This window comes from Lagenorhynchus albirostris, chromosome 1 (genome assembly GCF_949774975.1).
Source record: "Lagenorhynchus albirostris chromosome 1, mLagAlb1.1, whole genome shotgun sequence".
Taxonomy (NCBI): domain Eukaryota; kingdom Metazoa; phylum Chordata; class Mammalia; order Artiodactyla; family Delphinidae; genus Lagenorhynchus; species Lagenorhynchus albirostris.
Window position 1 is genome coordinate 93,869,329 of NC_083095.1, and position 26,067 is coordinate 93,895,395.

Genomic DNA, 26,067 nt, shown 5'->3' on the forward strand with positions numbered 1-26,067 from the left:
CATCAAAACTTGAAGGTAGATGTAGCTCTCATCTTTAGAGGGCATTCTATATATTTGAACAGAGTTGCGTGGTGGTTTTGTTTTTCATATTGATTTTACAGCTAGCTCTGAAAAGTGAATGAGTGATAATTTTACTTACCAGAGCTAACTGAAGCAGATACTTGAGAAGTCACTGGGGGGGCGGGGGGGGCAGGGTGAATCATCTCCAACTCAACAGGTTAATTTTGGAGATCTGAGAGATATTTTTGTCTCACTGCAGTAGAAGAGCAATCATCACTAAAAACAACATCTACTTACATGATTTCTTTAAACAAAGCTTATTCATCCCCTCCCCCACTCTCTTTTGCATCTAAAAAAAACTAGTGTCTCTCTGAATAGTAGGTCATACTCAGGCATAATAAAATAAAAATAGAGTCTATGTATATAGTGCATTATGCACAGTAACTCATTGTATCCTTGCAACAACTTAACATGCATGTACTAATATCACTACCACCACCACCATCTCATCATCATCATCATCAATTTACATCCAAGGAAACCACGCAAAGGGAGATTAAGCAGCTTGTTTAAAACTACCATTTAGGAAGTGGCAGAGCTCGATTCAGACCCAGGCAGACTGCCCCAGAGTCCCGTGCTTCAAGCCGCCACACTAAACTGCCATTCCTGAGGTAATAAACATCAATTAGTTTAAATGTGTTTTTGAATTATTGCCCATTTTAAGATGGAGATTGAGCTGTTTTTTTCCTCCGAAGAATTGTTTTAAAAAACCATGGGGCTTCCCTGGTGGCACAGTGGTTGGGAGTCCACCTGCCCATGCAGGGGACGCGGGTTCGTGCCCCGGTCCGGGAAGATCCCACATGCCGCAGAGCGGCTGGGCCCGTGAGCCATGGCTGCTGAGCCTGCGCGTCCGGAGCCTGTGCTCCGCAATGGGAGAGGCCACAAGAGTGAGAGGCCCGCGTACCGCAAAAAAATAAATAAATAAAAATAAATAAAAAATAAATAAATAAAATAAAAAGCCATGAAGTATTTCAAATATACAGACAAAACAGAAGATAATATAACAAACTCTACTTGTATGGCCACCACCCAGAGGGAACAAATCTTAATATTCTGCCCTCAAAGACAGAGGCGGGGGTGAAGCCCTCTTTGTTTTCAACTCCCTTTCTTTTGTTTTCAACTCCCTTTCTTTCCCTTCTATCTCCTCAGATCTAATTGCACTTCAGAAGTCGAGGTGTCTTTTTGTCTCATCCATGTTTTTCTACGTTTGCCTCATGACTATGCATGCATCAGCATTATATTGTTCAGAATGTTTGTAAACTTCAGTTAAAGGTGTCACATTGCACAGATCCTTCTGCATCTCTTCATTCAACATCTTTCTTGCAAGATTTATCTAATTAGTCATTTCATTGCTTATATGAATATATTCTTTATCCATGTTTCCTATTGATGGACATTTACATTATTTCCACTTTTGCAAGCAAATAAGTCCACAGTCGTGTCTCCTTGTGCATACACACAATAGCCTCCCAGGTTCTATACCTAGAACACAACTTCCGAGTCCTGTAGCACAGCTGCCAATTGCTTCCAGCGAGATTGCACTAATTTTCACTCCCAGCAGCAGTGTGTGAGTTCCTGTGGATCTACTTCCTCATCAACACTTCAGATAGTCCACCTTTAAAATTTTTGCCAATTTGCTAAGTACAAAATGGTATCTTGTTTCAATATGCCTTTTCCTGATTGTTACTGAGATTCAATATATTTTTGTATATATTGAGCAGTCAGGTCTTTCTCATCTGTGAATTGCTTATTCATGTAGTCATTTCCCCCCTAATTGGATTGAATGTCTTTTTCTTGTTAATTTGTAGGAGGTTTTATGTATTATGGATTCTAATTCTTTGCTGATCACATGACTTGCAAAAATCTCCTCCCAGTCTGTAGCATTACCTTTTAACTTTATTTATCATGTCTTTAACTGTATAGAAATTAAAATTTTTACTCTAGTTAAATTTAACTAATTTATCAGTCTTTCCCTTTATGGTTAGTGGTTTTTATATTTTGTGTTAAAAGAATCCTTTCCTGCCATGAGTTGATAAATGAGTCTTATATATTTTCCAAAAGTTTTAAGGTTTTGCTTTGCACATTTAGGTCTTTAATCTATCTGGAAATTATTTGGGGATGTTGTAGGAGGTACATTTTTCTCCTCATAATTTATTCAATGTATTGAATAGTTCATCCTTCTGCTACTGATCTGTTAGGCCACCTTTTTCTTAACAAGTTCCCTTATTGCATGGGTCTGAGTTTTTTACTTTATTCTATTGATCAATTTGTCTATTTCAGTACCAACACCACACTCTCCTAATTACTGTAACTCATAATAAGTCTTGATTGGCCATAGGGAAGTTCCCCCCATTTTATTCTTCTTAGAAATTATTTTGATTATTCTTTTTTTTTTTTTTGCAGTACCCGGGCCTCTCACTGTTGTGGCCTCTCCCGTTGCGGAGCACAGGCTCCGGACGCGCAGGCTCAGCGGCCATGGCTCACGGGCCCAGCCGCTCTGCGGCATGTGGGATCTTCCCGGACCGGGGCACGAACCCGTGTCCCCTGCATCGGCAGGCGGACTCTCAACCACTGCGCCACCAGGGAAGCCCTGTTTTGATTATTCTTGCCTTTACTCCTTCAACTGAATTTTTGGGTCATTTGACCAAATACCATGAACACCTTGTATTAATCTGAGGTAAGCTGGTATCTTTATGATAGTAAGCTTCCCATCCATTAACATGATATATCTTTCCATTTAGTCAGAACATCTTCTCTGTTCTTCAATAATGTTTTATAGTCATCCCCATAAAGCTCTTGCATACCTTTCATTATTGTTACTTCTAGGTACCGAATAGTTTTGGTTGCTACTCTAAGTGTAATTTTTTTCTCTTATAGTTTCTAAATGGTTATTAATGATGTATAGGAACCCAACTGATTCCTGTATATTTATCTCCAATTGAAAAATTTTGCTAAGTTCTGTTATTAGTCCTAACTTGCTTGGGTTTTTTAATGTGGACAACTACACTGCCTGCACAAAATGATTGTTTCCTTCTACCTCCCATTTCTTTTTCTTCCCTTATTGCACTGGTGGGAAACTCTAGTACAATGCTGAATAGTAAGGGTGCTATTTGGGATCCCTGTCTTGTTCTTGACTTAAACAGGGTTGCTTCTAAAATTTCCCCACCATGTATAATGTCTGCTATAGATTTTTGATGGATACTACTTATTAAGTTAAGAAATCTTCCTTATATTCCTAGTTTGCTAAGGCTTTTGTTTGTTTTAAGGTAAAAATGTGTATCTAATTTTATCAAATACTTTCTTTGTACCTACTGAGATGATTATATGGTTTATCTCTCTTAATATGTGAATTTAACCAGTTATTAAGAGACTTTTCATTTAAATCATCATTGCATTCCAAGGATAAGCCCTACTTGATCATGTATTTAATATACTGAAGAATTCTATATTCGTAAATATCATATTCAGCATTTTGCAACTATGCTCAAAGGTGAGATTGGTCTATAAGTTTCTCCTAGTATAGTCCTTGTCTGATTTTGATGTCAGAGTAAACTAGCTTCATAAAATGGATTGGGTTGCTTTTTCTTTTTCTATTTTCTGAGACTGTATGTGTTAGACAAGGATTAACGGCTTTATGAAAGTTTAGTAAAATGCGTCCACAAAGCCACTTGTGACACCAAGTAGCCACTCTTTAGAGCTTAAAATCTAAAATCTTAATCTAAAATCTTTAGATTTTTATTTCTTTCCCTAGAGCATCTACAAAGTAGGTAGTCACTCTGAATGGTATATCACTCTCAGGAATAGATAATTCCTGAGAATTGTCTCAGGAATTGAGATAATTCTGAGAATCTATGCCAGTAGATGCATATCTAGTAGATATGCATCTACTGGCATAATTTTTAAAAAAATTATTTTTGGCTGCGTTGGGTCTTCATTGCTGTGCGTGGCCTTTCTCTAGTTGGCAAGCAGGGGCTACTCTTCATTGCGGTGCGTGGGCTTCTCATTGTGGTTGCTTCTCTTGTTGTGGAGCACAGGCTCTAGGCGCACGGGCTTCAGTAGTTGTGGAACGTGGGCTCAGCAGTTGTGGCTTGCAGGCTCTAGAGCGCAGGCTCAGTAGTTGTGGTGCACAGGCTTAGTTGCTCCGCAGCATGTGGGATCTTCCCAGACCAGGGCTCAAACCCGTGTCCCCTGCACTGGCAGGCAGATTCTTAACCACTGTGCCACCAGGGAAGCCCTACTGGCATAATTTTAAATACCATTCTCCTTGTTTTATTTTAAGAGGGGAAACTGAGGAGCTATTTCTCAAAGAATTTTCTTTCTTTAATAAGTTTATTATAAAAACTGATACATGAGCACTGAGAACAGTCAGAAAACACAGATAAGCTAAAGGAAAAAAATGAATATGCCATGATCCCACCATGCACCATGGTTAGCATGTATATATTCTTCCAAATACTCTCCCAGGCATATGCACTTTAATATTCACAAACATGGGATCAATGAACACTATTTTCTAATCTGCATTTTCAGTCAACACTCTGTGGATATCTTTCTTTGTCAATAAATGGATTATATCATCATCTTGATGGTATAATTTCCTCTCCCAGTTCTCCCATTTCCTCTCCCAATCCTCTCCTGATAGACTTTAATTTGTTCCCAGGTTTTGCTATAAAGGGTCTGGGGACAGTAACGAATAACCCAGCACCAGTCTGCATGTAGGGGGAAAGGGTGTCCAAAGGTTTCTCTTGGCATATGGCAGTATTCCCTCCTAATGCTCCTTCCTGAGCCAGGAGGTGGCAGGTGATGCTGAGAGGTAGCCCCACAGACAGACCCCTTGGTTCCACCTACCCCCATCCCAGCCCTCTCACCAGAGGCCTGCTTGTCCATGTCAGTCAGAAGTCATATTGAAATCAGAAGCCAAAGGGCGGCTCACCCCTTCACAAGGATGGCTGTGCCCTAGCCCAACTCGCTAAAGATAGTCAGACAGATGAGAGCCAAATAGTACCAGCAGGGCCTCTCATGCCCACAGGTGAATCCAATGGACCCTTGCCTAGGTAGAAGGGGCATAGCCACAGCTTGTCTGTTCCAGCTGAAGGCCTCCTCCCACTGTGAGCCCATGGCCATCCCTCACATCCTTCTTCCCGGGGACAGTGGCCCTCGCACCCGACTCCAGCACAGTCCTTTCCCCATGCTGCTGCACTGTGACTGGTGCTGAGTTCTCACAGGACCAATGCTCGGGGGACTTGTGAACCCTCACAACTACGGCCGTGTCCACCCAGTAGAAGTAGTCCAATAAATGTCTGTTAAATGAATGACTGAATGAATGATTTTCTCAGGCTTTGAGGCCCAGTCTGTCTGTTCAGGATACATACTGGAATGAGGTGTGTATTCACAAAATGTAGACTGAACCGAACACACTAAAAAAAAAAAATGTACTGAACTCAGCATGAGGTCCGTCCCTTGCCTTTCACACAGAGCTGACTGTCTGTGCCCCACAAGCAGCAGCATCACCTGGGGGCCGAGATGCATCACCCCACCTCACCCTCAGTGCTCAATTCCATCAGGAACGCTCTCTCCATGGCAGCAGCATCCATCCCTCCTGCCACCCCCGGAGCCTCCCCATTCACGTCCCTTCATGCTTACAAGCTATTTTAAAACTCAGGGGCTGTTGGGGATCAGAATAGCACAGGCCATGTCTGTCTCTCTGGGTGATCCTCTCTCTCTGTTGGCAGATCTCAAACTGTTCACTATGGCAGGTGCTCAAAAACTCAGGCTCAGGCCACCAGACTGCTAACAAGGATGCCAGCAGGATGCTGCATTCAGAGCCGTGGGAGGATGCCAACTTGGTAATACGTGAAATTAGTAAATAGACTGATGCAATAAAAATGTCAGTCTTTGGAATTCTCCAATTTGGGGATAGATATAAAGCCTAAAAAGTTTTTTAAAAAATAGCAGGCAATAAAATGGAACAAACTCTAATCTATATTTGCAGAAAATATAGCCTGAGACAGTGGGTATTTAAGCCTAAAGAACTGAGGCTCTTGGAAGGTACTGTAATTAGATTAATACAGTAATATGTTAACCCTCAGTTTAGCTTAAAAAAAAGATAAACAGTTAGCTGTACTAGGGAGGTTGAAACACATGAGGGAGAGGAAACCAGAAGGTACTTCTGGATGGGAGATGATTTGGCAGCCAGCAGTATGCCTTGCTCAATGTTCTACTTAATTTCTTTTTAGTGAAGTAAGAATTTTGTACAATGACATTTTTGGATTTCAGTCAGTATGAGAGTGAAACAACAGGAAAGGGGCATATGTAATATATCACTTATAACACCCCTTACCTGTATTCTGTAGTAACTGTTTTTTGTTGTTCTTGTTGTTCATGCATCTGAGATCTGAGACGTGAGTAAGACACAGTTTGGATATCCACTGGTGCCACGGTCGTATCTGGCCCAGTTTGCAAATGGGAGGTGGGGTGGCGGATAGCTTGCTCTCCTGCAAGGTACCCTGAGGTTGGGCTCCTTAGTTCTGCTGGAAGCCTTCCTCTGATGGAACTACTCTGAATAGGGGAGTAGCTGTGGAAACTTGCCTCTCTGGAAGTTGCCCATAAATGTGTCTTTCTCTGAGGCTTCCTTTCTAAATTAAACTTTCCTCATACTTGTCTCACAGGCAGTAAAAGCTTCCAAATAAAATTCTTTATACTTCATGGTAATATAAGACAATACCACCAAAAACTTTAACCGTTTCAAATCAAGTCACTGGGTGCAGTCACTCTAAGATGCTAATAATGGCTGTCCTGGGGAGTCAGGATGCCAGGGCTGTGGCCATGGAGTCGATCCCCAAGTATGGGGAAAAACCCCAATACAGGGAAAACTGGAGAGCCAACCCCTGGTCCTGACTCTCACCACTGAGCCCACAGCAGGGGGTGAAGGAGCCCAGCACCCAGGCCCGCCCCTGCTGCCCCCCAGGGCGCTCACGGTGTGTGCTGGGCCCAAGTCTTCACCTTCCTGGTATCTTCGTCTATTAGGGAGTTGGACTAGATGATTCTGCTAATTTGTTTTATATTCTCAATTTAATAATAACCTCTTCTGAATCAGAAACTGAGTTTTTAAGTCCATTAAAAAAAACAAAACAAAAAAAACCCACACTGGGTATTCATGAGATGAGAGCCCATGTCAGTGGGAGGGATTCTCAGCTTTCCTTCTCTCACAGTGATTTCCCTCCAGCCACCAAACTCTCTCCCAGCTCTGCAAATGCCAGTGCTTCAGCAATGGAATGCCTCCTGCTTTTCCCTCCTTCTGAAAGCCTGGGGCATTGACCTTGGAGCCTCCATCTTTCCTTTTCTTTGGCTTTCCTCCAAAATGCATTCCCCCCACCCCCTGGCTTCCTGGGGCCCTTGACTCCTCTGTCAGACGTCAGCCTGTGCTTGCCACAGAGCAGCGGTCAGCAGGCTCTCCCCAAGGCTTCTCCCTGTGCTGACCTCAGCACCCAAAGACCAAGCTGCAGATGGCCAGCCCCAGCAGGCTGCCCTGTGCTGACGCAGCTGCATACAGGAGTTGTATCCAAAACCCTAGGACCAGTTCTTCTCATCAGGACTCATATCCCTGTTATCCCACTTCTCTGCCCCCAAGAGAAAGTAGCTCATCCTTTTCCTGGTCTCACCCATTGCTTGGTGCATGTTCTCTCCAGATCCAAGCACCCCTTGCTGTCCTCTTTCCCACCCCTCCCCTGAGCCCTCCCTCTATCCAGAACAAATTCTCTACTTGGGGCCTGTTCAAGGACCTCCCACCTGGTGTCACCTGTTTGTTCACTGCAAGTTCCAGGAGAGGGGAACCTGGACTGCTGTGTCCACCATGGTGTCCCTGGCACATAGAAGGAGCTCAATACTATTTAGATTTAAACCTCAAAACCCAACACTGACTGGTCAGCCCAGGAAGTGATGTCATGGGGAAAAGAATGGGGATTGAGGAGAGGAGAGCCTGAGGGCCCAGGAAGAGGCCTGAGGAGGGACAGCCACAGTAGGACAGAGGAACTGTGGTCTTGTCCTTCCCTGGCTTTCACCCCAAACTCAATGGCAATGGCTCTCACAAGGTCAGCGAGTGCCTTCTAATTGTCCATGAGGAGTGTTTGGAAACATGGGAAGACATTTTTGTTGTCACAGCACGTGAGTGGAGGGTTCTCCAGGCATTAGTGGGCGGGGCCAGATATGCTAACTATCCTGTAATTTCTGGGACAGGGAATGCGAGCAGCACCCCGAGACACACACCTGGGTCCTTGGCTCACCTGACCTCTAGTGGCACTCGAACCTCCCTCGTTCTCTGCTTTCCTGATCTCCCCTCTTGGTCCTTCTCAGCCTTTGCCAGGACTCCTTTTCCTCTGTCCATGCCTGAAGTCTAGGTGTTCTGAGTTTACTCAAGGCCCTCTTCTCTCTTGCCACGCACTGTCCCTGAGTGTGAGATGTCACCGCTTGCCCACCCCCACAGGTTACTGCTTGCCAGACCTCTCCACCTAGATTCCCACAGACCTCTCACCCTCCACATGCTCAAAACTTCCCTCATCCCCTTTCTCCCACTCCCCCTGCACCCTCCTCCTTGTATTATATGTGGCCCTGCCACCTGCCCAGTGTCTGGACAAGAACCTGGGGGCCATCTTTGCCTTCTTTCTCTCTTTCCCACATCTAATGGGGCATCAGACTGTCAATTCAGCCTCCTTCACATCTTCAATTGTATCCGCCTTTCTCTGTCTCACTGATACCACCTTAGTACTGACCCTCATCATTTCTCACCTGAATGATTGTCCATCTCCTCACTTACCTCTCTACCGCAGCTTCCATTCTAATTTCCACACTGGGATGAGAACTGGCTTTGATGATGCTACTCCACCAGAGAGAACACTGACTGGCTTCCCATGACCTTGAAGACAAAGTCCAGACTCTTGAGCATGGCATGCTGGTTGCTGAGCTGATAACCTATCTTCTGTTCATCTCTCCAGCTTCATCCTCTACAAACTCTGAGCTTCTGACTTCAGGCCACACACAGGTGTCACCTGTCCTGCTCTGTTATGCCTGGGTCCCCTCTGCACCTGTGCATATTCTGTTCCCCTGTGCTTGGACATTGGCTCCCCCCTCACCCTCTAGGGCTCCCTTGAAGGACTTCTGACCTCTGAGGGACTTTTCTCTGCAACCACCTTTCCCTCTGGTATATTCTTATCACCATGGAGAGCAATCATCCATTGGCTGGATGAGTGACTTTATATCTCACCAGTCTGTGAACTCCTTGAGGGCAGGAATCATGATTTATTCGTTGCTGCAACTTTAGCCAGCGATTGAAACATAGAGACTGTTTGTTGCATGAACGAATGGCTAACAGTCTTGACATTTTATTGAAATGCACTCACACTCATGTCAGGAAAAATAATGATAACTGGAGCTGGCAGGGCCTCGGGACACTGACGCCTACTTCCTCCACTCAGGGGCCTGAGGTTGCCCCACTGTGCCCCTTCCCCACCTGGGCATGGTCGCCCTGGGCTGACCAGTCACTTTTCTTTTTCATTTTATTTTTAAAAACTTATTTTCAAAGTAATATTACATTATTTAAAAAGGTACATTATTTAAAAAGTCAAACCATTCTATAAGGCTTATAACAAAATGCAGCATCCTCTGGCCCACTTCTGATGCTGGCTCTTTGGAGGCAAAACACTTTAAATTATTTTAGCTGTTGCAACTAATAATTACCTCTACATATTTAAATTACATGCTTATACTGTTAGTTCTTGATTTTATTTGCTTTTAACTTCCTATTAAGGAAGGTGAGAATTTAGCTCTCTTCTCCATTCATTTCTCCTTCCACCTTCCGATTTGATTCTATTTCAATATTTGGTTAAATCAAACTTCAGTGATTACATTACTGGGATTGAGATGCCATTCATAGCTGAGTCGTGTATGTTCTATAACTTCCATGACTGCATTTCCTTTCTTATTCATCTTGTTCTCCCAGGCGTTAAACACTGCCTTGTTTTTCTTTTGATTAGTTTTCTATCTAATTCACTCTCAAAATTCTTAGCAGAATATAAGGTTCTTCTTAAAAGGTTCAAACACATCAACTAATCTACCACTTCAGTTTTCTTTTTTGGAGACTCTTCTGGGAGCGCTCTGTGCTCTGGTGCAAATCTGGGTGCATTTCCCTCTAAGCCTGCTCCAGGCTCTCAGCCCGGTTCTCCCTTCCTCCTTCATCCCTTCTCTCCTGTGTCCATCTCCTGCTTCTTGGGTCTTACGGCTTCCTCTTTCTTAACTTGCTCTCCATTTCAGTGGAACACTTTGTCCAGCACAGGCATCAGCAAACTACCTTAAAGGGCTAGAGAATAAAGGGCCCAAAGTATCAAAAGGTACCTATAAAACCATTTATAATGTAACCATTAAAAAAAGTAAAAATGCTTTTAGCTTGTTGGACATACAAAAGCAGGGAACAGGCTTGACTGGGCCTGGGAGCCTCAGTTGGCTGACTCCTGACCTGGCAGCTCCCTGAGGAAGGGAACACGGTAAGGTAATTTTTTTGAGATCTAACTTATCATACAATGACTTTAGTCCAGGGGTCCCTAATCCCCTGGTACCAGTCCATGGTCTGTTAGGAACCAGGCCGCACACCAGGAGGTGAGCGGCAGGCGAGTGAGCGAAGCTTCATCTGTATTTACAGCCGCTCCCCATCGCTCGCATTATCGCCTGAGCTCCGCCTTCTGTCAGATCAGCGGTGGCATTAGATTCTCATAGGACCGCGAACCCTACTGTGAACTATGGGTGTGAAGGATCTAGGTTGTGTGCTCCTTAGGAGAATCTAATGCCTGATGATCTGAGGTGGAGCTGAGGCAGTGATGCTAGGGCTGGGAAGCAGCTGCAAATACAGATTATCATTAGCAGAGAGGTCTGACTGCACAGAGACCATAATAAATCAATTGCTTGCAGGCTCACAGCAAAACCCTATCAGTGAGCTAGTGGGAAGTAGCTGCATGGCACAGGGACATCAGCTCAGTGCTCTGAGACCACCTAGAGGGGTGGGATAAGGAGGGTGGGAGGGAGATGCAAGGGGGAGGCGATATGGGGATGTACGTATGCATATAGCTGATTCATTTTGTTATACAGCAGAAACTAACACAACATTGTAAAGCAATTATACTCCAATAAAGATGTTTAAAAAAAACCCCAAAACCCTATCAGTGAGTGGCAAGTGAAAACAAGCTCAGGGCTCCCACTGATTCTGCATTATGGTGAGTTGTATAATTATTTCATTATATATTACAAGGTAATAATAATAGAAATAAAGTGCACAATAAATGTAATGCGCTTGAATCATCCCGAAACCATCCTCCCCCTGACCCCCACCAGGTCCGTGGAAAAATTGTCTTCCACAAAACCGGTCCCTGATGCCAAAATGTTGGGGACTGCTGCTGTAGTCTAGCCGCACACTTGACTGATGGTTTGACTGGGTTCAGAACTCTACATCACCAGTCATTCACCTTGAGAATTCAAAGACACTGCACCATTGTTGTTTAGCCCTCGGTGTTGCTATTTGGAAAACTAGTGTGTTAAGGGCCTGGTTTTTCTCTCTGGAAGCTTAAAGATCCTCACTTCATGACAAGTCTCCACTCACAAGCCATACTTCTCCATCTCCAAGTTTCCACTGCCTTAGTCCCTCTAGCACCCAGGAGGGCTCGTGCGATGGGTGGGGGGACCAAGGCAGAGGAAATGGAGAGGAGCACCTGGGTGCGAGGGGCTGCAGGGAAGGGAGGCACCAAGGATGAGGCAGGGAGATCTGGGGCCAGGGAGACGGGCTGGAAGGGAAGTCAGGAGAAGGGCTTGCTCCTGGGGTGGAGGTCAGAGGTCAGAGGGCCCCTGCTGGAAGCCAGCTTTTCTCAAAGTTTTGTACTCTTTAATATTAAAAGGGGCTACTATCCGGGTGGAGAGGCCCAAGAAGGCCGGGGCAGCTGTGACTGGCAGACCTGCTGCAGGCCAAGTGACCCTCAAGAGCATGGGCCTGGCCTACAGCCCCTTGCCCCTCTGGCTTCCCTGCCACATGACCCAACCCCCTGACCAGCTGCATTTAGTCCTTGCCCGGCCTGCATCCTGCCTGTATGACAGTCTCAGCCCCTAATGATCACCATCCTTCACCCCTCTTCAGACTTGGCTCGGACCTCAGCCACTCTCTTGGGTTATAACAATATGGCAGAGCTATATTTATGTGGAGAGGTTTTTTTTTTTTTAATAACAAAAATGAAACAAAGAAAACCAAGGATGGTTGGAACTAGACTTCTTCATGCATCAGCATCAGCCCATCACTGACTTGCCTCCTGGGGTGAAGGGAAAGCTGGGTGACAACTCTCTAGAGATAATGCCTGGGTGCTTACTACACCTGCTGGTCTTAGGATGTACCATCCATCATTCTCGACATAAACACCTGCTTTCTGTAAGAATTTACTCCTATCTCAATTATTCTGCCTCTCATATCCTCTTATCTCTCCCTTAAAAATCACAGTGGTCATATTCACCCACTTGCCATTAATAAGACAATATGGCTGCTTAATAAGGAAACTCATACTGCTTTCCTCTTGAATCTTGAAGATTAATCTTGAAGATTAAGAAAGTGATTTTGTTTTTTTAATGGAAGGAAGAACTTTTCTGGAAGGGTTAAAAATGCATAGTTAATATATATTATGTTTTTAAATCTGAAAAGGGGTAAAATAATTATATTTTATAATATAAATCAAGAAAGTAAAGATAGGGCTTCCCTGGTGGCGCAGTGGTTGAGAGTCCGCCTGCCGATGCAGGGGACACGAGTTCGTGCCCCAGTCCGGGAAGATCCCACATGCCTTGGATTGGCTGGGCCCGTGAGCCATGGCCGCTGAGCCTGCGTGTCCGGAGCCTGTGCTCCGCAACGGGAGAGGCCACAGCAGTGAGAGGCCCACGTACCGCAAAAAAAAAAAAAAAGTAAAGATAGACAAAATCCTGGCTGATGGGGAATATCAATCATTAAGGGTGCTTGGGGCTAATTTAAAACTAGGTTAGAAACTCTGATAAATGTGAGTCTAAAGGGTGAGCACTTCTGTTTTCTACAAGCTTCCTGACTGGGCTACCCCTATTTGATGGACTAGAGTAAAATAAGGTAGAGACAGGGAGGCAGTGAAGAATACCGGGACCATGATATCTCTTATCTTCAGCTCCAAGATGCACAAGAAATCCTCAATAGATTTTCTTTTTTTAAAATTGAAGTATAGTTAATTTACCATGTTGTGTTAGTTTCAGGTGTACAGCAAAGTGATTCAGTTACAGATATTCTTTTTCAGATTCTTTTCCATTATAGGTTATTACAAGACCTCAATACATTTCTGTCTAATTCCTTCAGAAATAGATACACATAATATTATCATATAGTTTTTCTTTTTTTAAAGGAATTTTATTTATTTATTTATGGCTGCATCAGGTCTTAGTTGTGGCATGCAGGATCTTCACTGAGGCCCGCGGGATCTTTCGTTGCGATGTGCGGGCTCTTTGTTACGGTGTGCGGGTTCTTCGTTAAGGTGCACGGGCTCCTCTCTGGTTGTGGCGTGTGGGTTTTTTCTTTTCTCTAGTTGTAGCACATGGGCTCTGTAGTTGTGGCGCATGGGCTCTGTAGTTTGCAGCATGTGGGCTCTCTAGTTGAGGGGTGTGAGCTCAGTAGTTGTGGCATGTGGGCTTAGGTGCCCCGCGGCATGTGGGATCTTAGTTCCCTGACCAGGGATTGAAACCCCATCCCCTGCATTGGAAGGCAATTCTTTACCACTGGACCACCAGGGAAGTCCCTCATATAACTTTTCAATAATGAGTTTTTTGGGAAAGACCAAACTTGGGGGTGGCAGACCAATACCTACTAAAAGCAAATAATCCTGTTATAACAGAATTTTAAATGCCCCCCTCTTTTTTTTAAATTGTAAAAGTAATAAAGACACAAAATCAATGTGTAGATGAACAAGTGGAAAGTGAAAGTCATTCATGTTTGGGATGGGGGTCAGGGAGGGAGTGAGCGTCAGGGATGCCAGCTACACACACTGCTGGTCAGTGAGCAACAGTAAGGCCACAGTCTAGAGCCAAAATGGTGGAGTCAGCAAGCTCACCCAGCAGGTCTGTTTGGCCGGTGAGGCTCTGGTGCCCTTGGCCTCAAACCTATGAGTTCATCATCTACCTTGACTATTTATACTTCCTCTACCTGGTGTGAGGGCCCAGGCCAGGTGGGCTCAGAGGGGAGGGTGTGATGAGGGGGAGAGAGGCTGCAGAGCCGAAGCCAGGGCAATGGGTGGGTAGGAAGAAGGCTGAAGAGAGAAGCCTGGAATCACACCCCCACCAGTGGGCGGGCAGGAAGGACCCACTGACGCCTGGCCTGATGGGAAAGTGGATCACAGAGGACGGAGGGAAGAAAGAGTTTCAAGAAAGAAAATAGAGGGACTTGGGACAAAACTGCAAGAAAGTCAGAAGGACAGCCAGTGGATAAGTCCACTGAATCTCATTCGGTGGTTGTTTTTAAAATAATAACCTGCTGAAAGTTATACATACTCATTGAGAAAAAATCTGGAAGGAAAGCACAAAGAAGGAAATTAAAATTGCCTATAAACACATCATATAGAATGGTTAATTCTGTTCCAGCATTAAAAAAAAAAAGCATGTATGTGAATGTGAGGGAGAGATTTTCCTCCCCTTCTCTCTATAAAAAAGGGGTGTCTGATCTACGAAACAAAAACAGACTCACAGACATAGAGAACAGACGTGTGGTTGCTGGGGGAGTGGGGAGAGGGATGGATTGGGAGTTTGGGATTAGCAGATGTAAACTATTATATATAGGATGGATAAACAACAAGGTCCTACTGTATAGCACACGGAACTATGTTCAATATCCTGTGATAAACCATAATGGAAAAGGATGAAAAAGAATTATATATATGTTTAACTGAGTCACTTAGCTGTACAGCAGAAATTAAACACAACACTGTAAATCAATTATACTTCAATAAAATCTTTAAAAAAGGGGTGTATGTATATATAGCTATGTGGGTATATATGCATGAATAAATAAATATACATGTATATATATTTTATCAAGCTTTCTTCATACATTATAATGCAAACACCTATAACATGTTTTTCAAATTAAGTTTTCTTAGCAGCTGAGTAATATTCCTCTGTGTGGAAATGTCATTATGTATTTAGTAATTCAATAACTATTTAATTGAATATTTACCTATATGTTTAGGTTGGATATTTAGATTTGTTTCTGCTCCCCCTTTGGGGGGAGCAGCTTTAAATAATGAAAATCTACCACTTACTTTGTGATTTGGGGTAATCTCTGTGAATCTGTCTCTTTATCTGTAAACTGTAAATAATACCTACTTTCTCCATGTCCTGGTTTTGCTATGAAATCATGTGTGTAGGATATTTCATTGTTCTTATGACTTCACAATTTAACTCTGAATGACTTGGCAGCTGGTGAGGCCACCAGAGTTGTTGAGAGAAAGTGATGGAAAGTTAACAGTCCGGGTGTAGCTGTGCTGAGTTGACGTGTCTCTTGGACAGTGAGAAGATGAGGTCCAGACGACTTTGAAAGGCAGGATTCTTGCTCTGGAGAGAGGAACGGATTAGACCACAGCTTTGGGAATCTTTACCTTCACGCTGGAAAAACGGGTGGTCTTTTCCAAATGAAAGTGTATTGTTAGAAAAGAACAAGGCCGAGAGCTCAGCCTTAGGAGACACAGGTAGGAAAAAGATATTAATGAGGGATGCAGAAGGAGCAATTGAGGAGGCGTGCAGGGAAACCAGGATTATACAAAGTCAGAGAAATCAAAAGGAAAAAAAAGTCAAGAAAATTCAGGTTTAATTCCCATCAGATACTGCTCTGGGCTCGCTAAAAGTTGACTCTGTATTAACTTAGCTCTGCCTGCTTCATGTGACTGAGATTGAATCACTGAATTAAACATTAAGGGTGAGAGAGGCTAACACAGATGAACAAATTTCCCTCTTTCCTTACAAAATGAAAAATCAATTTAAACAAAGATTAAAAACATAATTGGAGAACTAGAGGCCAATAAATCTATTTCTGAAGCTGGAAGCTATTAAAGTAAACTAACCTTTGCAATTGTCACTGTGCATCTGTAAAACCTACCAAATTCCTCTCGGGTATTAAAAAAATGTAAGAATCTTCTGAGGGCTCCGTGTAGGGCTCCCCTGACCTGGAAAGTGGGCTGGGTACACGGGAAGGGCCTGGTGTGGGCCTGTAGTGTCTGACCTCTGGGCAGCTGTGCTGGGAGGGAGAAAGCTCAGGAGAGGAAAAGGGGGGAGGGGTGTCAAGAACACAGTGGAAGGTGTCAGAAGGAAACACAGCAGGGGTCCCTTAGATATCCCAACACCCAGAATAACTCTGATCCTTTTAAAAAATTATATATGTTTTGGGGGAACGATAGAGGAGCCAGAGCGTGGTGGGCTCCAATTCTGGTTCTGATGCTGCCTGGCAGTGTAGCCAATGTTCTTAGTGTCCCCAAGTAAATATTTCAGAAGGGGGACTCTTGTTTTCTTACAAAACCCCTTCTTCCCCAAATAAAGGTCTCTTGCATCTTTTCAGGATTGCTTTTGGACGACATTCTTCTGGAAAAGCACATCTATTCTTAGGGCTCAATCTGATTTTCCTCTTTGTACTATTTTCACATATTCTACCATGAGCTTGCATTCCTTTGGTGGAAAATAAATGTTACTAAAAAACAATACGTAAGAGACACCACTAAAAACTCAAACCCCAGTTGTCCAGCTCAGAATCTCAAGTTCTCTTCATTGCACTACAGTCTCATCTTCGAGTTTTCTCTTGCCCTTGAATCCAACTGGTCACCCTGTCCTAGGGATTCTGTATCTGGAATGATTCTAAATGCTGGAGTAGAAAAAGTACTTTAGGACCCAACCCAAGTACACTCTGATAGAGGGAACATTTGTTTGTCTTTGCACCTCTCTTGACTCTGCTTCTCAACCCTTCTCTCCTCTTGGGGTTTGCCACATTCACCACCCACCAGGTTCCCAGGACACTAGACATGAACGTGGCTGCAGGGTCCTCCCAGGACCTTCTCTCTCTGACAGCTGCTTTGTGCTGCTCCCCTCATCTTCCCTCCCAAACCAACCCTCACCAGCCCCTGTTCTGGAGCCTGTGACAGCCCATCCTTGCCCATGTGTTATTGGGCCACTGCAGGTAATGTCTGCAGCTTAAAGCAGGGCTTTCTGGAGATATAATGTCCTAACCTACCAGAAGGAGGCTAATGAAGGAACTTAATGGTCTGAGGGCCCTGTGGGAGCTGGTGGGGGATGTAAAGGAACCTGGTGGCATCCATCGATCTAACTACATAGTCTACCTGGTAAAGAGCACTGTTTTTGGAGTTAGTTAGACTGGCTTCATATCCACTGAGAAGCTGCACATCCCTGAGCAAATTACTTAATCTCTCTGTGCCTCAGTTTCCTGGTCTATAAAATGGGGTTATTTATAGTACCTAGCCCAGAAGGCCTATAGAAGGCTTAAATACCATATAAACAGTTAACCCAGTCTGAAATACATTGTATGTGCTTAATTAATAGAAAATTAAATAAAAATTCAAAACATCATTATTATTTTACATTCAGTACTAGCCCTCTGGGGCTGGACTCTGGCTGGTAAAGACTATCCTCACAATTTCTCATCTTGTTTGATATATGCACAACTTCTTAAACCTAGTTTCTCTACCCTGTAACCTGAACCCCAGCCTTCTCTCCCTGACTTTCTTAACGTTACTCCAAGGAACCAGACTCAAACGTGGTAGGAAAGCTGCTGCAGAGGCCAGCAGACAGCCCCCATCACTTCCCTCCCATATTATTCACTGAAAATCTGTTTACCTTCCCAGCATAACTCCCAGGCCCCAAATCAGGGATGCAGGACATGTGTGCTCACCAGAACAAACTTTTACAGAATTTCCTCCTGCACATGAAACTGGATGCCTCTACCATACAGATATCAACTGGGAGTCTCCATGAAGCTACGCATCACCAAAATGCTTCCTTTCGGGGCTAGAATAGTTTCCCGGAAAGCATATTTTACTTTCCAGAAGACAACCTAGAAGCTAGTGGCTGCTGCTGTGGTTTTTCAACTGTTTAAACCAGTATTTGGATACCACCAAAGTGTCTCCTTTTTTTTCTGGAGAACTGAATTACAAAATACTGGTTTCTATTAGGGTGTGTCTAGCACTTTCTGTGCTGCCAAGCCTTCCATGTTTATAGTCTGCACACTAGATTTTCCATGAACAGGCTCAAATTTATTCCCAGGCAATGATGTTTAGGAAACCCAATATGAACGTGAAGATTGTTCTAAAGCAGTTTCAGAATTTGTGTTATGCAGTTGCCTAAAAAGAGCATGTCTGATGTATAAAAAAATAATATATTTTGGGGGCATGTCTTAATATATGTTGGGGAAAAGGTACTCACTCTCATATGTTTTCTTGGATTGAGGTATCACAGGAAACTTATTTTTTATATTCTTCTTCTCTATCCTTTATTTCTATACTTGTACAGAATACAGCCCAAACACCCACCTACACAGGCATTTTACAGAAAGAGTTGGAAGCCAAGTGACTGAAAAACAAAACAAAATTATGTATATAGTGTCTTTAAAGAGATTTACATGTGAATTCAAATGGGAGCCAATGGTAACTCTGTAGGACAATGAACCAGTTAGAGAAAAGTGCTAATGGGAAGTGTGACTATGATTTGGTTTTGATGAGAAATAAAACAGCAGGCGCCGTGTTTTTAGAGAAAAATAAAGTAGGAAATAGAGCTTTACATTTACACACACATTCTGTCTCCAGCTCCCAGAAACTTACATGCTGGCCACAATCACTGCAACATCCAGAGTTATGTTTTGAGCAGGTCCGCCCTCTCCTCCCTTTTAGCCCTCTAAGGGGCCCCCACTGCTCCAGGCCATGCTTCTCACAGGCTCCTGTCCTTGCCACCTCCTCTGTTTCCCCTGACTTGCTCTTCTCCCCCATCTAAATCCTTCACTCCTTCCAGGCTGTCCTCAAGGCCCATCTCCTCCATGAAGCCTCCCCACCAGAACCCCAAGCCACGATGCCCCGTGCTCCAAAACCGACACTGTTTATTGCTGATGCCGCCCAGTCTTGCAGATTCCTTTTGGGTGGGTGTTTTCTCTCCCTTTGGCTGCAAGCCTCTTGAGGGCGGGGCCACATCTAATTCCATTTCGGTGTACTACCATAGCACCTCCACACACTGAACACAAAACAGAGGATCAGCCAATATCTATTGGATCTGTGAGGTCTAAAATGGCTAATTCCATCTGGCTATCTAAATTGCCCTAATGAGGTCTAGATAACGTTTATAGCTCAACAACTATCCCCTGAACTCTGCCCGTATGCAGGGCTGCCATCCATCATGAAACATCCCTGAGGAACTTTGGAGGCCATCTGTGGTGAATGCACGATGTACGATGTACGTACGGCCCAGGTTCCCTTCCGGAATGAAGGACTAAGCACTTCACAAGCTGCTGGTAGTGATGTCTGCAGACAGCCCTCAGCTGAAGGGAACAGCTTCGCCCAAGATGCAGGGATGGCATGAATCTAATGACTAATCATTATGTCAGGGGATATAAAGGCCTGGCCCCTCACCCCAATTCAGTTCTTTTTTCTTTTTTGTTTTAACATTTATTTATTTGGCTGCACTGGGTCTTAGTTTCGGCACATGGGATCTTTAGTTGCAGCATGTGGGCTCTAGTTCCCTGACCAGGGATCAAACCTGGGCCGCCTGCATTGGGAGTGTGGAGTGTTAACCACTGTACCACCAGGGAAGTCCCCCAACTCAGTTCTGAAGGGTTTTCCAGCTCCAGAGCTCGAGGCTATTGTTGGATCTGCATTGCAGCTCAGCTTCTCACTCTGCCCAGTCTGGCATCCCTCCCCTCCCTTTCTCTTTCCCAGGTATTGATCCCAAGAGCATCCCCAAATAAACACACTGCATGCTAACCTCCATCTCAGAGTCTGCTTCCTGAGGAACCAACCTACAACATCATCTATACATCCGTCCATCTATCTAGCCAGCCAGCCAGCCAGCAACCTACCGCTGTGTTTAGGGCACGCAGGTGGTGTTTGTGGGTGCTGATACAGGTGAAAAAGACCCAGTCTTTACCCAGTCTTTACCTCCTTAGGGAGCGAAGGCCAGTACAAGAGATGAGACATGTACAGGAATAACTGTGAAGCACACAGTGGAAAGTGGATGGTGTCAAGAGAGAACATATAAACAGAGACAGCCAGGGTATAATCCCAGGGCAAGGGGGTGAGAGTCTTCTGGCACTGGCTTAAGATGTGGCCATCGGTATATGCTTCCTATCTCCCTATCTGATCCCAAGCCCTGGAGACAGGATGGACTACGTCCTTATCTCTCTTTGCACTTCCCATACTTCCCAACACAGAGTCCCAGACAGTGCAAGAAATCTTAAAACACTGAAGCAAAACACTGAAGGACAGCGTTGGCAGTTCTACTTTATAGGACAGGTTTCTGGCTGCCTGTCTGGCCTTTTAGTGCAGAGTTCTCAGGAGGCTCCTCAAGATGCTCATTCATTTATTATGTCCATAAAACCTTGGGAACATGAAAGCACAAGACAAGGCCCTGACCCTCAAAGCAGCCCACTATGTGGATGAGGCAGAGGCCCCTGAAAATGTCCACAGATAAGAACAAGACCTGGGACTATGACTAATAGCCAAGTAGTACATCATCCCCAGGTGGTCCCTGCCCTTGGTTGGCCAGTCCATCAATCGTCAAAGGTTACTCTGTCAGTTGACAAAGGTTCCTGAATAACCTCCATGAATAACCCAACAATGAGAATCAACAAACTCCAGAACCTCATGATCCTCCAAAACCAATGCCCCAGCATAATTTACTGTCTACAGGGGAAAAGCACCTTTAAGAAAATTTAAGTAACCACTATTAAGTGTCTGATGGAAAGAAAAGAAGCACTGGCAGGGTGGGGAAGCCAGTCTCCTGCATTTCCCTGCTTCAGCCCAACTCAACATGTCAGTCCCCTTCCACTCTCCCTCTCCTTTTACTGCTTTTGTACAATCTGTCACCAACTTCTGTTGTTTGTTTCTCTGAAATGGCATTTGCATCCTTCCTCTTCTGCCTCGCTTAGTGCTACCATCCCCTCCGATTGTGTGGCCACGAGGCTCCAAGCCTAGGCCATCCCTGCACTTCATGTCTGTCCGATGTGGCTTCTGAAAACCCAGATCTCAGTCGGTCATGTCTCTGCTCTACTATCAGCTCAACGGGGGCTCCTTCGGCACCATCAGGTACTAGTTATTAAGACCCCCTGTTGTCAGTGGCTCTCCCTACACTCACCTAACTTTACTTCCCAGTACTCCTTAGTATATGTCCTCCACTCCAGTCACCTCCCTGTTTATCTGTGCCTTTGCTCAATGGTGTCTGACTTCTGAAACGCCTTGTCTCCTCTTGGCCAACTATTGAATCCTACCCACTCCTTGCCACTTTGTTCACAAGAACCAAGCTTAGGACCAAGGCGATGGGAAAGACAGGAAGGACAAAGTCAGCGGCCTGCTGTTTTCCTACTTCTTTTATTATTTTGAAGTTTCCCTACCACATCCTGATTCCATCACACAGAAATGCTTTTCTGTAGCACCTACCCAGCCACAGGGATGCTCCATCAGCTTGACTGCCCCAGACCACCTAGCTCTGGGTGGAAGGAGCTTGTCGTCTTGAGCTGGGTAGACTATCTCTGTCTTACAAGTCAGAAAGGGAAAAAGCTGACACTGCTAATGTTTACTCGCTTGTTATTTCCTAGGAAGGACTCAAATCATTGCCGAGTTAATACACCAAGCTCTAGGATTTCTGAGAGATGGATGGTGGGTTTGTCAAAGGAGAGACTGCCAAGTTGGGTCTCTGGAAAGAATCCAGTGTTCCATAAACCCTGTCTCTTTCCTTATCATAGAAAGAACCATAAAATGACAGAAAGGCAGAGGAGAGCTGCAGGCAGCAGAATGACTTAGAAGCACCATCCTGTGCTTCCTGAAAAACAGAAAATGCAGATTAAGACAAATCTCATCCATATACACCCCCTTTACTTCCTATGCAGGGTATTGCTTGATGAGACAGCTGCACAGCAGATACTGGGGAGCTCTTTGGAAAAGTCTCTTGAAAGGGGTACAGTAAAGAGTAGGTGGTGCTCAGAGATTTCCTCACTCTGCCAATTTTTGACTGGGAAGGCTACGACATGGGCAAAAATGGAGAGGAGAATGGTGAGTACCTCCTGTTTCTCCTGTTACCTTGAAGGGAAAAGGTGCACCAGTGTGTGGGGGGCAATTAACGCCTCTTCTTCTATTGGAAGTGGCATGAAAGTGGCTAATCTCCAGGTTATCAGGTGGACTGGGTAAGGCCACCTTCTCTACTTTGTGCAAGTTTCTCTAGAACTGAAAGAAAAGGATGGTGAAAGCAGTAGTTTTGAATGTTCCCATCTTTATGACTTCAGCTGGAAGATGATGTGCATGAGAAGACGTACCTTAAAAATAACTTCCCCCAAACAAAGGGGGGGGCGGGTGGGGAATGAGAGAGTGAAAAGGATAAAATTCAAAACAAATCTCCTTAGGCAGTTACATTAATGTGATAATAACGACAATAATACTAATTTTTTCACACATGCCTAGTGATTTACATTTTACAAAGCTCTGGGGTACATTATTTAGCAGTATTCTTGCAACATAATCCAATCAGGTGATAAAAATAGCAGCTGCCATTTACTGAATGATTACCAGGAGGAACACTTTTCATGTGTTATTTAATCCTCACACACACCCCCCCCCCGCTTGTACTATTGTTTCCCCATTTTACAGAGTGGGAAACTGAGGTTTAGAGATGTTAAGTAACTTGCCCGTCAGGTAGAGATTGAGACCTGAGTCTTTCTGATTCCAGAGTCCAGGCTCAGGACCTTAATAAGGTCTGTCTTATGGCAGGGCTTTTTCATAAGTTCAGGAAGGGGAGGGCACTGAGGAGGAAGCAGCCCTTCATCTTCTCTCCCTGTGAGGTAGGTACACACAGACACACACATTAATACTCCGAGAGATCCCACTTCCTCTGCTGTGCTTCTCAGTTATAAACCCATCCAGCTTGCACAGATACAGGTCCACAGATGAATGTCATGTTACTTACAGGGACAATGGTCAACTCCTATGGATAATTTAACTAGTATCTGAAGCTGCAATAGGAGTTTCCATTTGATAGGATGCAGCCATAGCAAGGCAATGAATTAGCAACTAGTTTTGAAGCTTTGTCACGAAGAATACTTTAAGACTGAAAATAATGAGGGAGACTGAATGCCATTTAGCAGAATGGCTTGTGACATTCAAATAAATGTTCAACTTGAGATTCAAGCACAGAGAGGAAGAAGAAATGACTGTAGAAAACAGTAAGGCACAAACAAATGGTGACAGCTCAGAGAGCTGGCTGCCCTATTCTTCATCAGACCCATCTGACCTCAGTAGTCACAACTGCTGTTAGTTGTGCAGAGGTCTTCTGACACAAACACACATGAACACCCTGGGATAGTCCTTGCTGGGCAGGCTGTGGGGAGAAGCAACTGGACTCTTAAGAACTCCTTCCCTCCCCTTTCATCCAAGTACCAACTCTTCTGAGTGTCTCCTGCCCCCCCTTCCCCTCCCCTCCTCTTTCTCAAAGCCTCCTTATCCTCCTCCCCTTCTCCATCAACTGGCATGAAAGATCTGAGGGTGAGAGTAGGGAGAGCATGTTAGTTCCTCCGATTTTGAGAGAGTAAAGTGTCAGTGTCAATGTACTCACTCCCCCTCCTTTTGAGCTCTAGAGATATACTTAGATAGACACAAAACACCCACTGGAACTTTTAAATGATGTGAAGAGATCCACAAGCCACCTGTGAAACAAGATCTTTGTGCTTCACAGTCACAGGAACATACAGGTTCGAGAAGGGCTCATGTTTATTACTTATGTCCACACATACCTACACAAAGTAGGTGGCCCTTGCACACACACAGGCATCCTCACACACGGGCATCTTGACGATGCCATCTTTCTTTTCCTCCATCCTCATCTCTTCCCACCCAGTTGTAAGTGTTGACCACAGCCACCCTGTGAGAGGCTGAGGGGTATGATGCAGTATAAAGGGAGTCACTCCGCCCTTGGCTACTCCCTGGCTCTGATTCGTGGGTAAGCCACTTAGCCTTTCTGAACCTTTGTAAAACGGAGATAACAACCACCTGGCTGGGTGCTGTGAAGATAAAGGAGAATAGTATACGTAGGGCCCTTGGTACAGCTCCTGGCGCTGTCCCACCTGATTCCTGAGCCTGCCTTCCTACACCCACACCTGGGCTGATGGTGCCTCCGGTCACCCGGTCCCCACCCTCAGGACACTGGCCTGACACTGGGAAGACTGGGGACTAGTTCGGGCCCTCAGGCCTGTACCAGGAGGGTTCCAGCTCTCAGGTCACAGGTCTGCTGGCCAGGGCTAGCCTGCAGGGCCACGAGGGCGTGGGGAGCCACGGTCACGTGGGAGGGCCATAGGTCTCCCGCCCGTGGACCTGCAGGAGGCGGGCAGAGCGGGCTGGTGGAGGGGGGCAGAGCCCGCGATTAAGTCGACCCAAGGCTGTGGGTGGCTTCCTCCTGTTGCTCAGTATCAGGGAGAGGAGGGGGAGGACATTCATTATTTCCTAAGTAAGCGTCCACCCGTCGCTTCGATAACTATCGATTGTGAAAAGCTGGCGGCGCCCCTTAAAGGCGATGCCGGGACCCCGCGCGCCGCCGCCGCGTCTGTCTGCCCGGACCCTTCGTGGGGACCTCCTCCGCGCATGCAGGGCAGCGATGGGCCAACGCTTCTGCATCGGCTCATCTAGCAGCTTCGGAAACTGCAACCACGAGCTGTGGTTTGACTCCTGCCCACCCACCCGCGGGGGCCTTTCCTTCCCAGAGCGTCGTGTCACGCCCTCGGAGCGGGTCACCTGTTCCGCAGCGTCCCTGGCGCTCGGGGTTCGAGGAGCCGGCCGGCGCTCGGAAAGTTATTTCCAAAAGTAGATATGCAGCAACCCTCGCTGCAGCAAACTACAGGACGCGGAATACCTGAACCCTGCCCCACCGCCAGCAGCCCGGCGACCGGAGCCCGCTGCCGGAGTCCCGCAGCGCCGAGAGCCACCCGCAAATGCACCTACTCTCCCTCCAGCGCCCGAGTGCAATGGGGAGAAAGCCCCAAAGCAAACTCACAGCGCAGAGCCATCCCAGTCCCGGCCCGGAAGGGATCGGGCTGCTGGGGATCGGCCTCCCGCCTGGCCGCTCCGAGAAATACTCGCGATTTCCCGCCCCGGCCTCCCCTCCTGTCTGCCCCAGCCTTCCCGGCTGGGCTGCTGCGACCCCTCGTACCTGCGGCGGTCCCGGGCTCGCCCTCGCTCTGCTCGCCGGAATCCGAATCCATGCTGCCGGCCGGGAGTCCACAGACCCCCGCCCGTCCGCGGAGCACACGGGACCGGCCGGCGTCCGGACTCGGGCTGCCGCGTCGCACTCCGGCCGGGCAGTGCGCTGCGGCCGCGGCCGGGGGGCCGCTCGGCAGAGGCTAGCGCCGCCCGCGCCCCGTTCCCCGCTCCCCGAGCCCGCCGGCCGGTGCCTGCTTGCCAGGCGAGCGCGGGGCGGAGGGTGGGGTGCGCCGGGAGAGCGCGGGGAGGAGGGCGGGGAGGCGCTAGTGGGGAGGAGCAGGAGCGTCCGGCGCCCCTCGCGCTCCAGCCTGGGGTTAAATACCCGGGGGGCGGTGCCGCTCCTCCACCCGCGACCCCATCGGGCGCCCGGAGTCCTGAACTTGTGGAGCCGGGCGAGGTCGTGCGAGCCGGCGAGGCTGAAACCCCTTCCCTTGGAAGTGGCCAAGTTTGGAGAAGTTTTAGGTGAAAAAGCGCCTCTACCCAAGTAGGA

At 46.0% G+C, this 26,067-nt stretch overlaps 1 protein-coding gene across 1 annotated transcript in view; it reads right to left on the reverse strand.

The window, feature by feature from the left end:
- Positions 1 to 25,838, reverse strand: part of TNFAIP8L3 (TNF alpha induced protein 8 like 3) — a 39,972-nt gene extending 14,134 nt beyond the window's left edge. Inside the window, exon 1 of the mRNA XM_060169143.1 lies at positions 25,528 to 25,838. Coding sequence (XP_060025126.1) covers positions 25,528 to 25,579 — 52 coding nt within the window. The 5' untranslated portion in view covers positions 25,580 to 25,838. The remainder of the gene's footprint in view (positions 1 to 25,527) is intronic.
- Between the last annotated feature and the right edge of the window lie 229 nt (positions 25,839 to 26,067).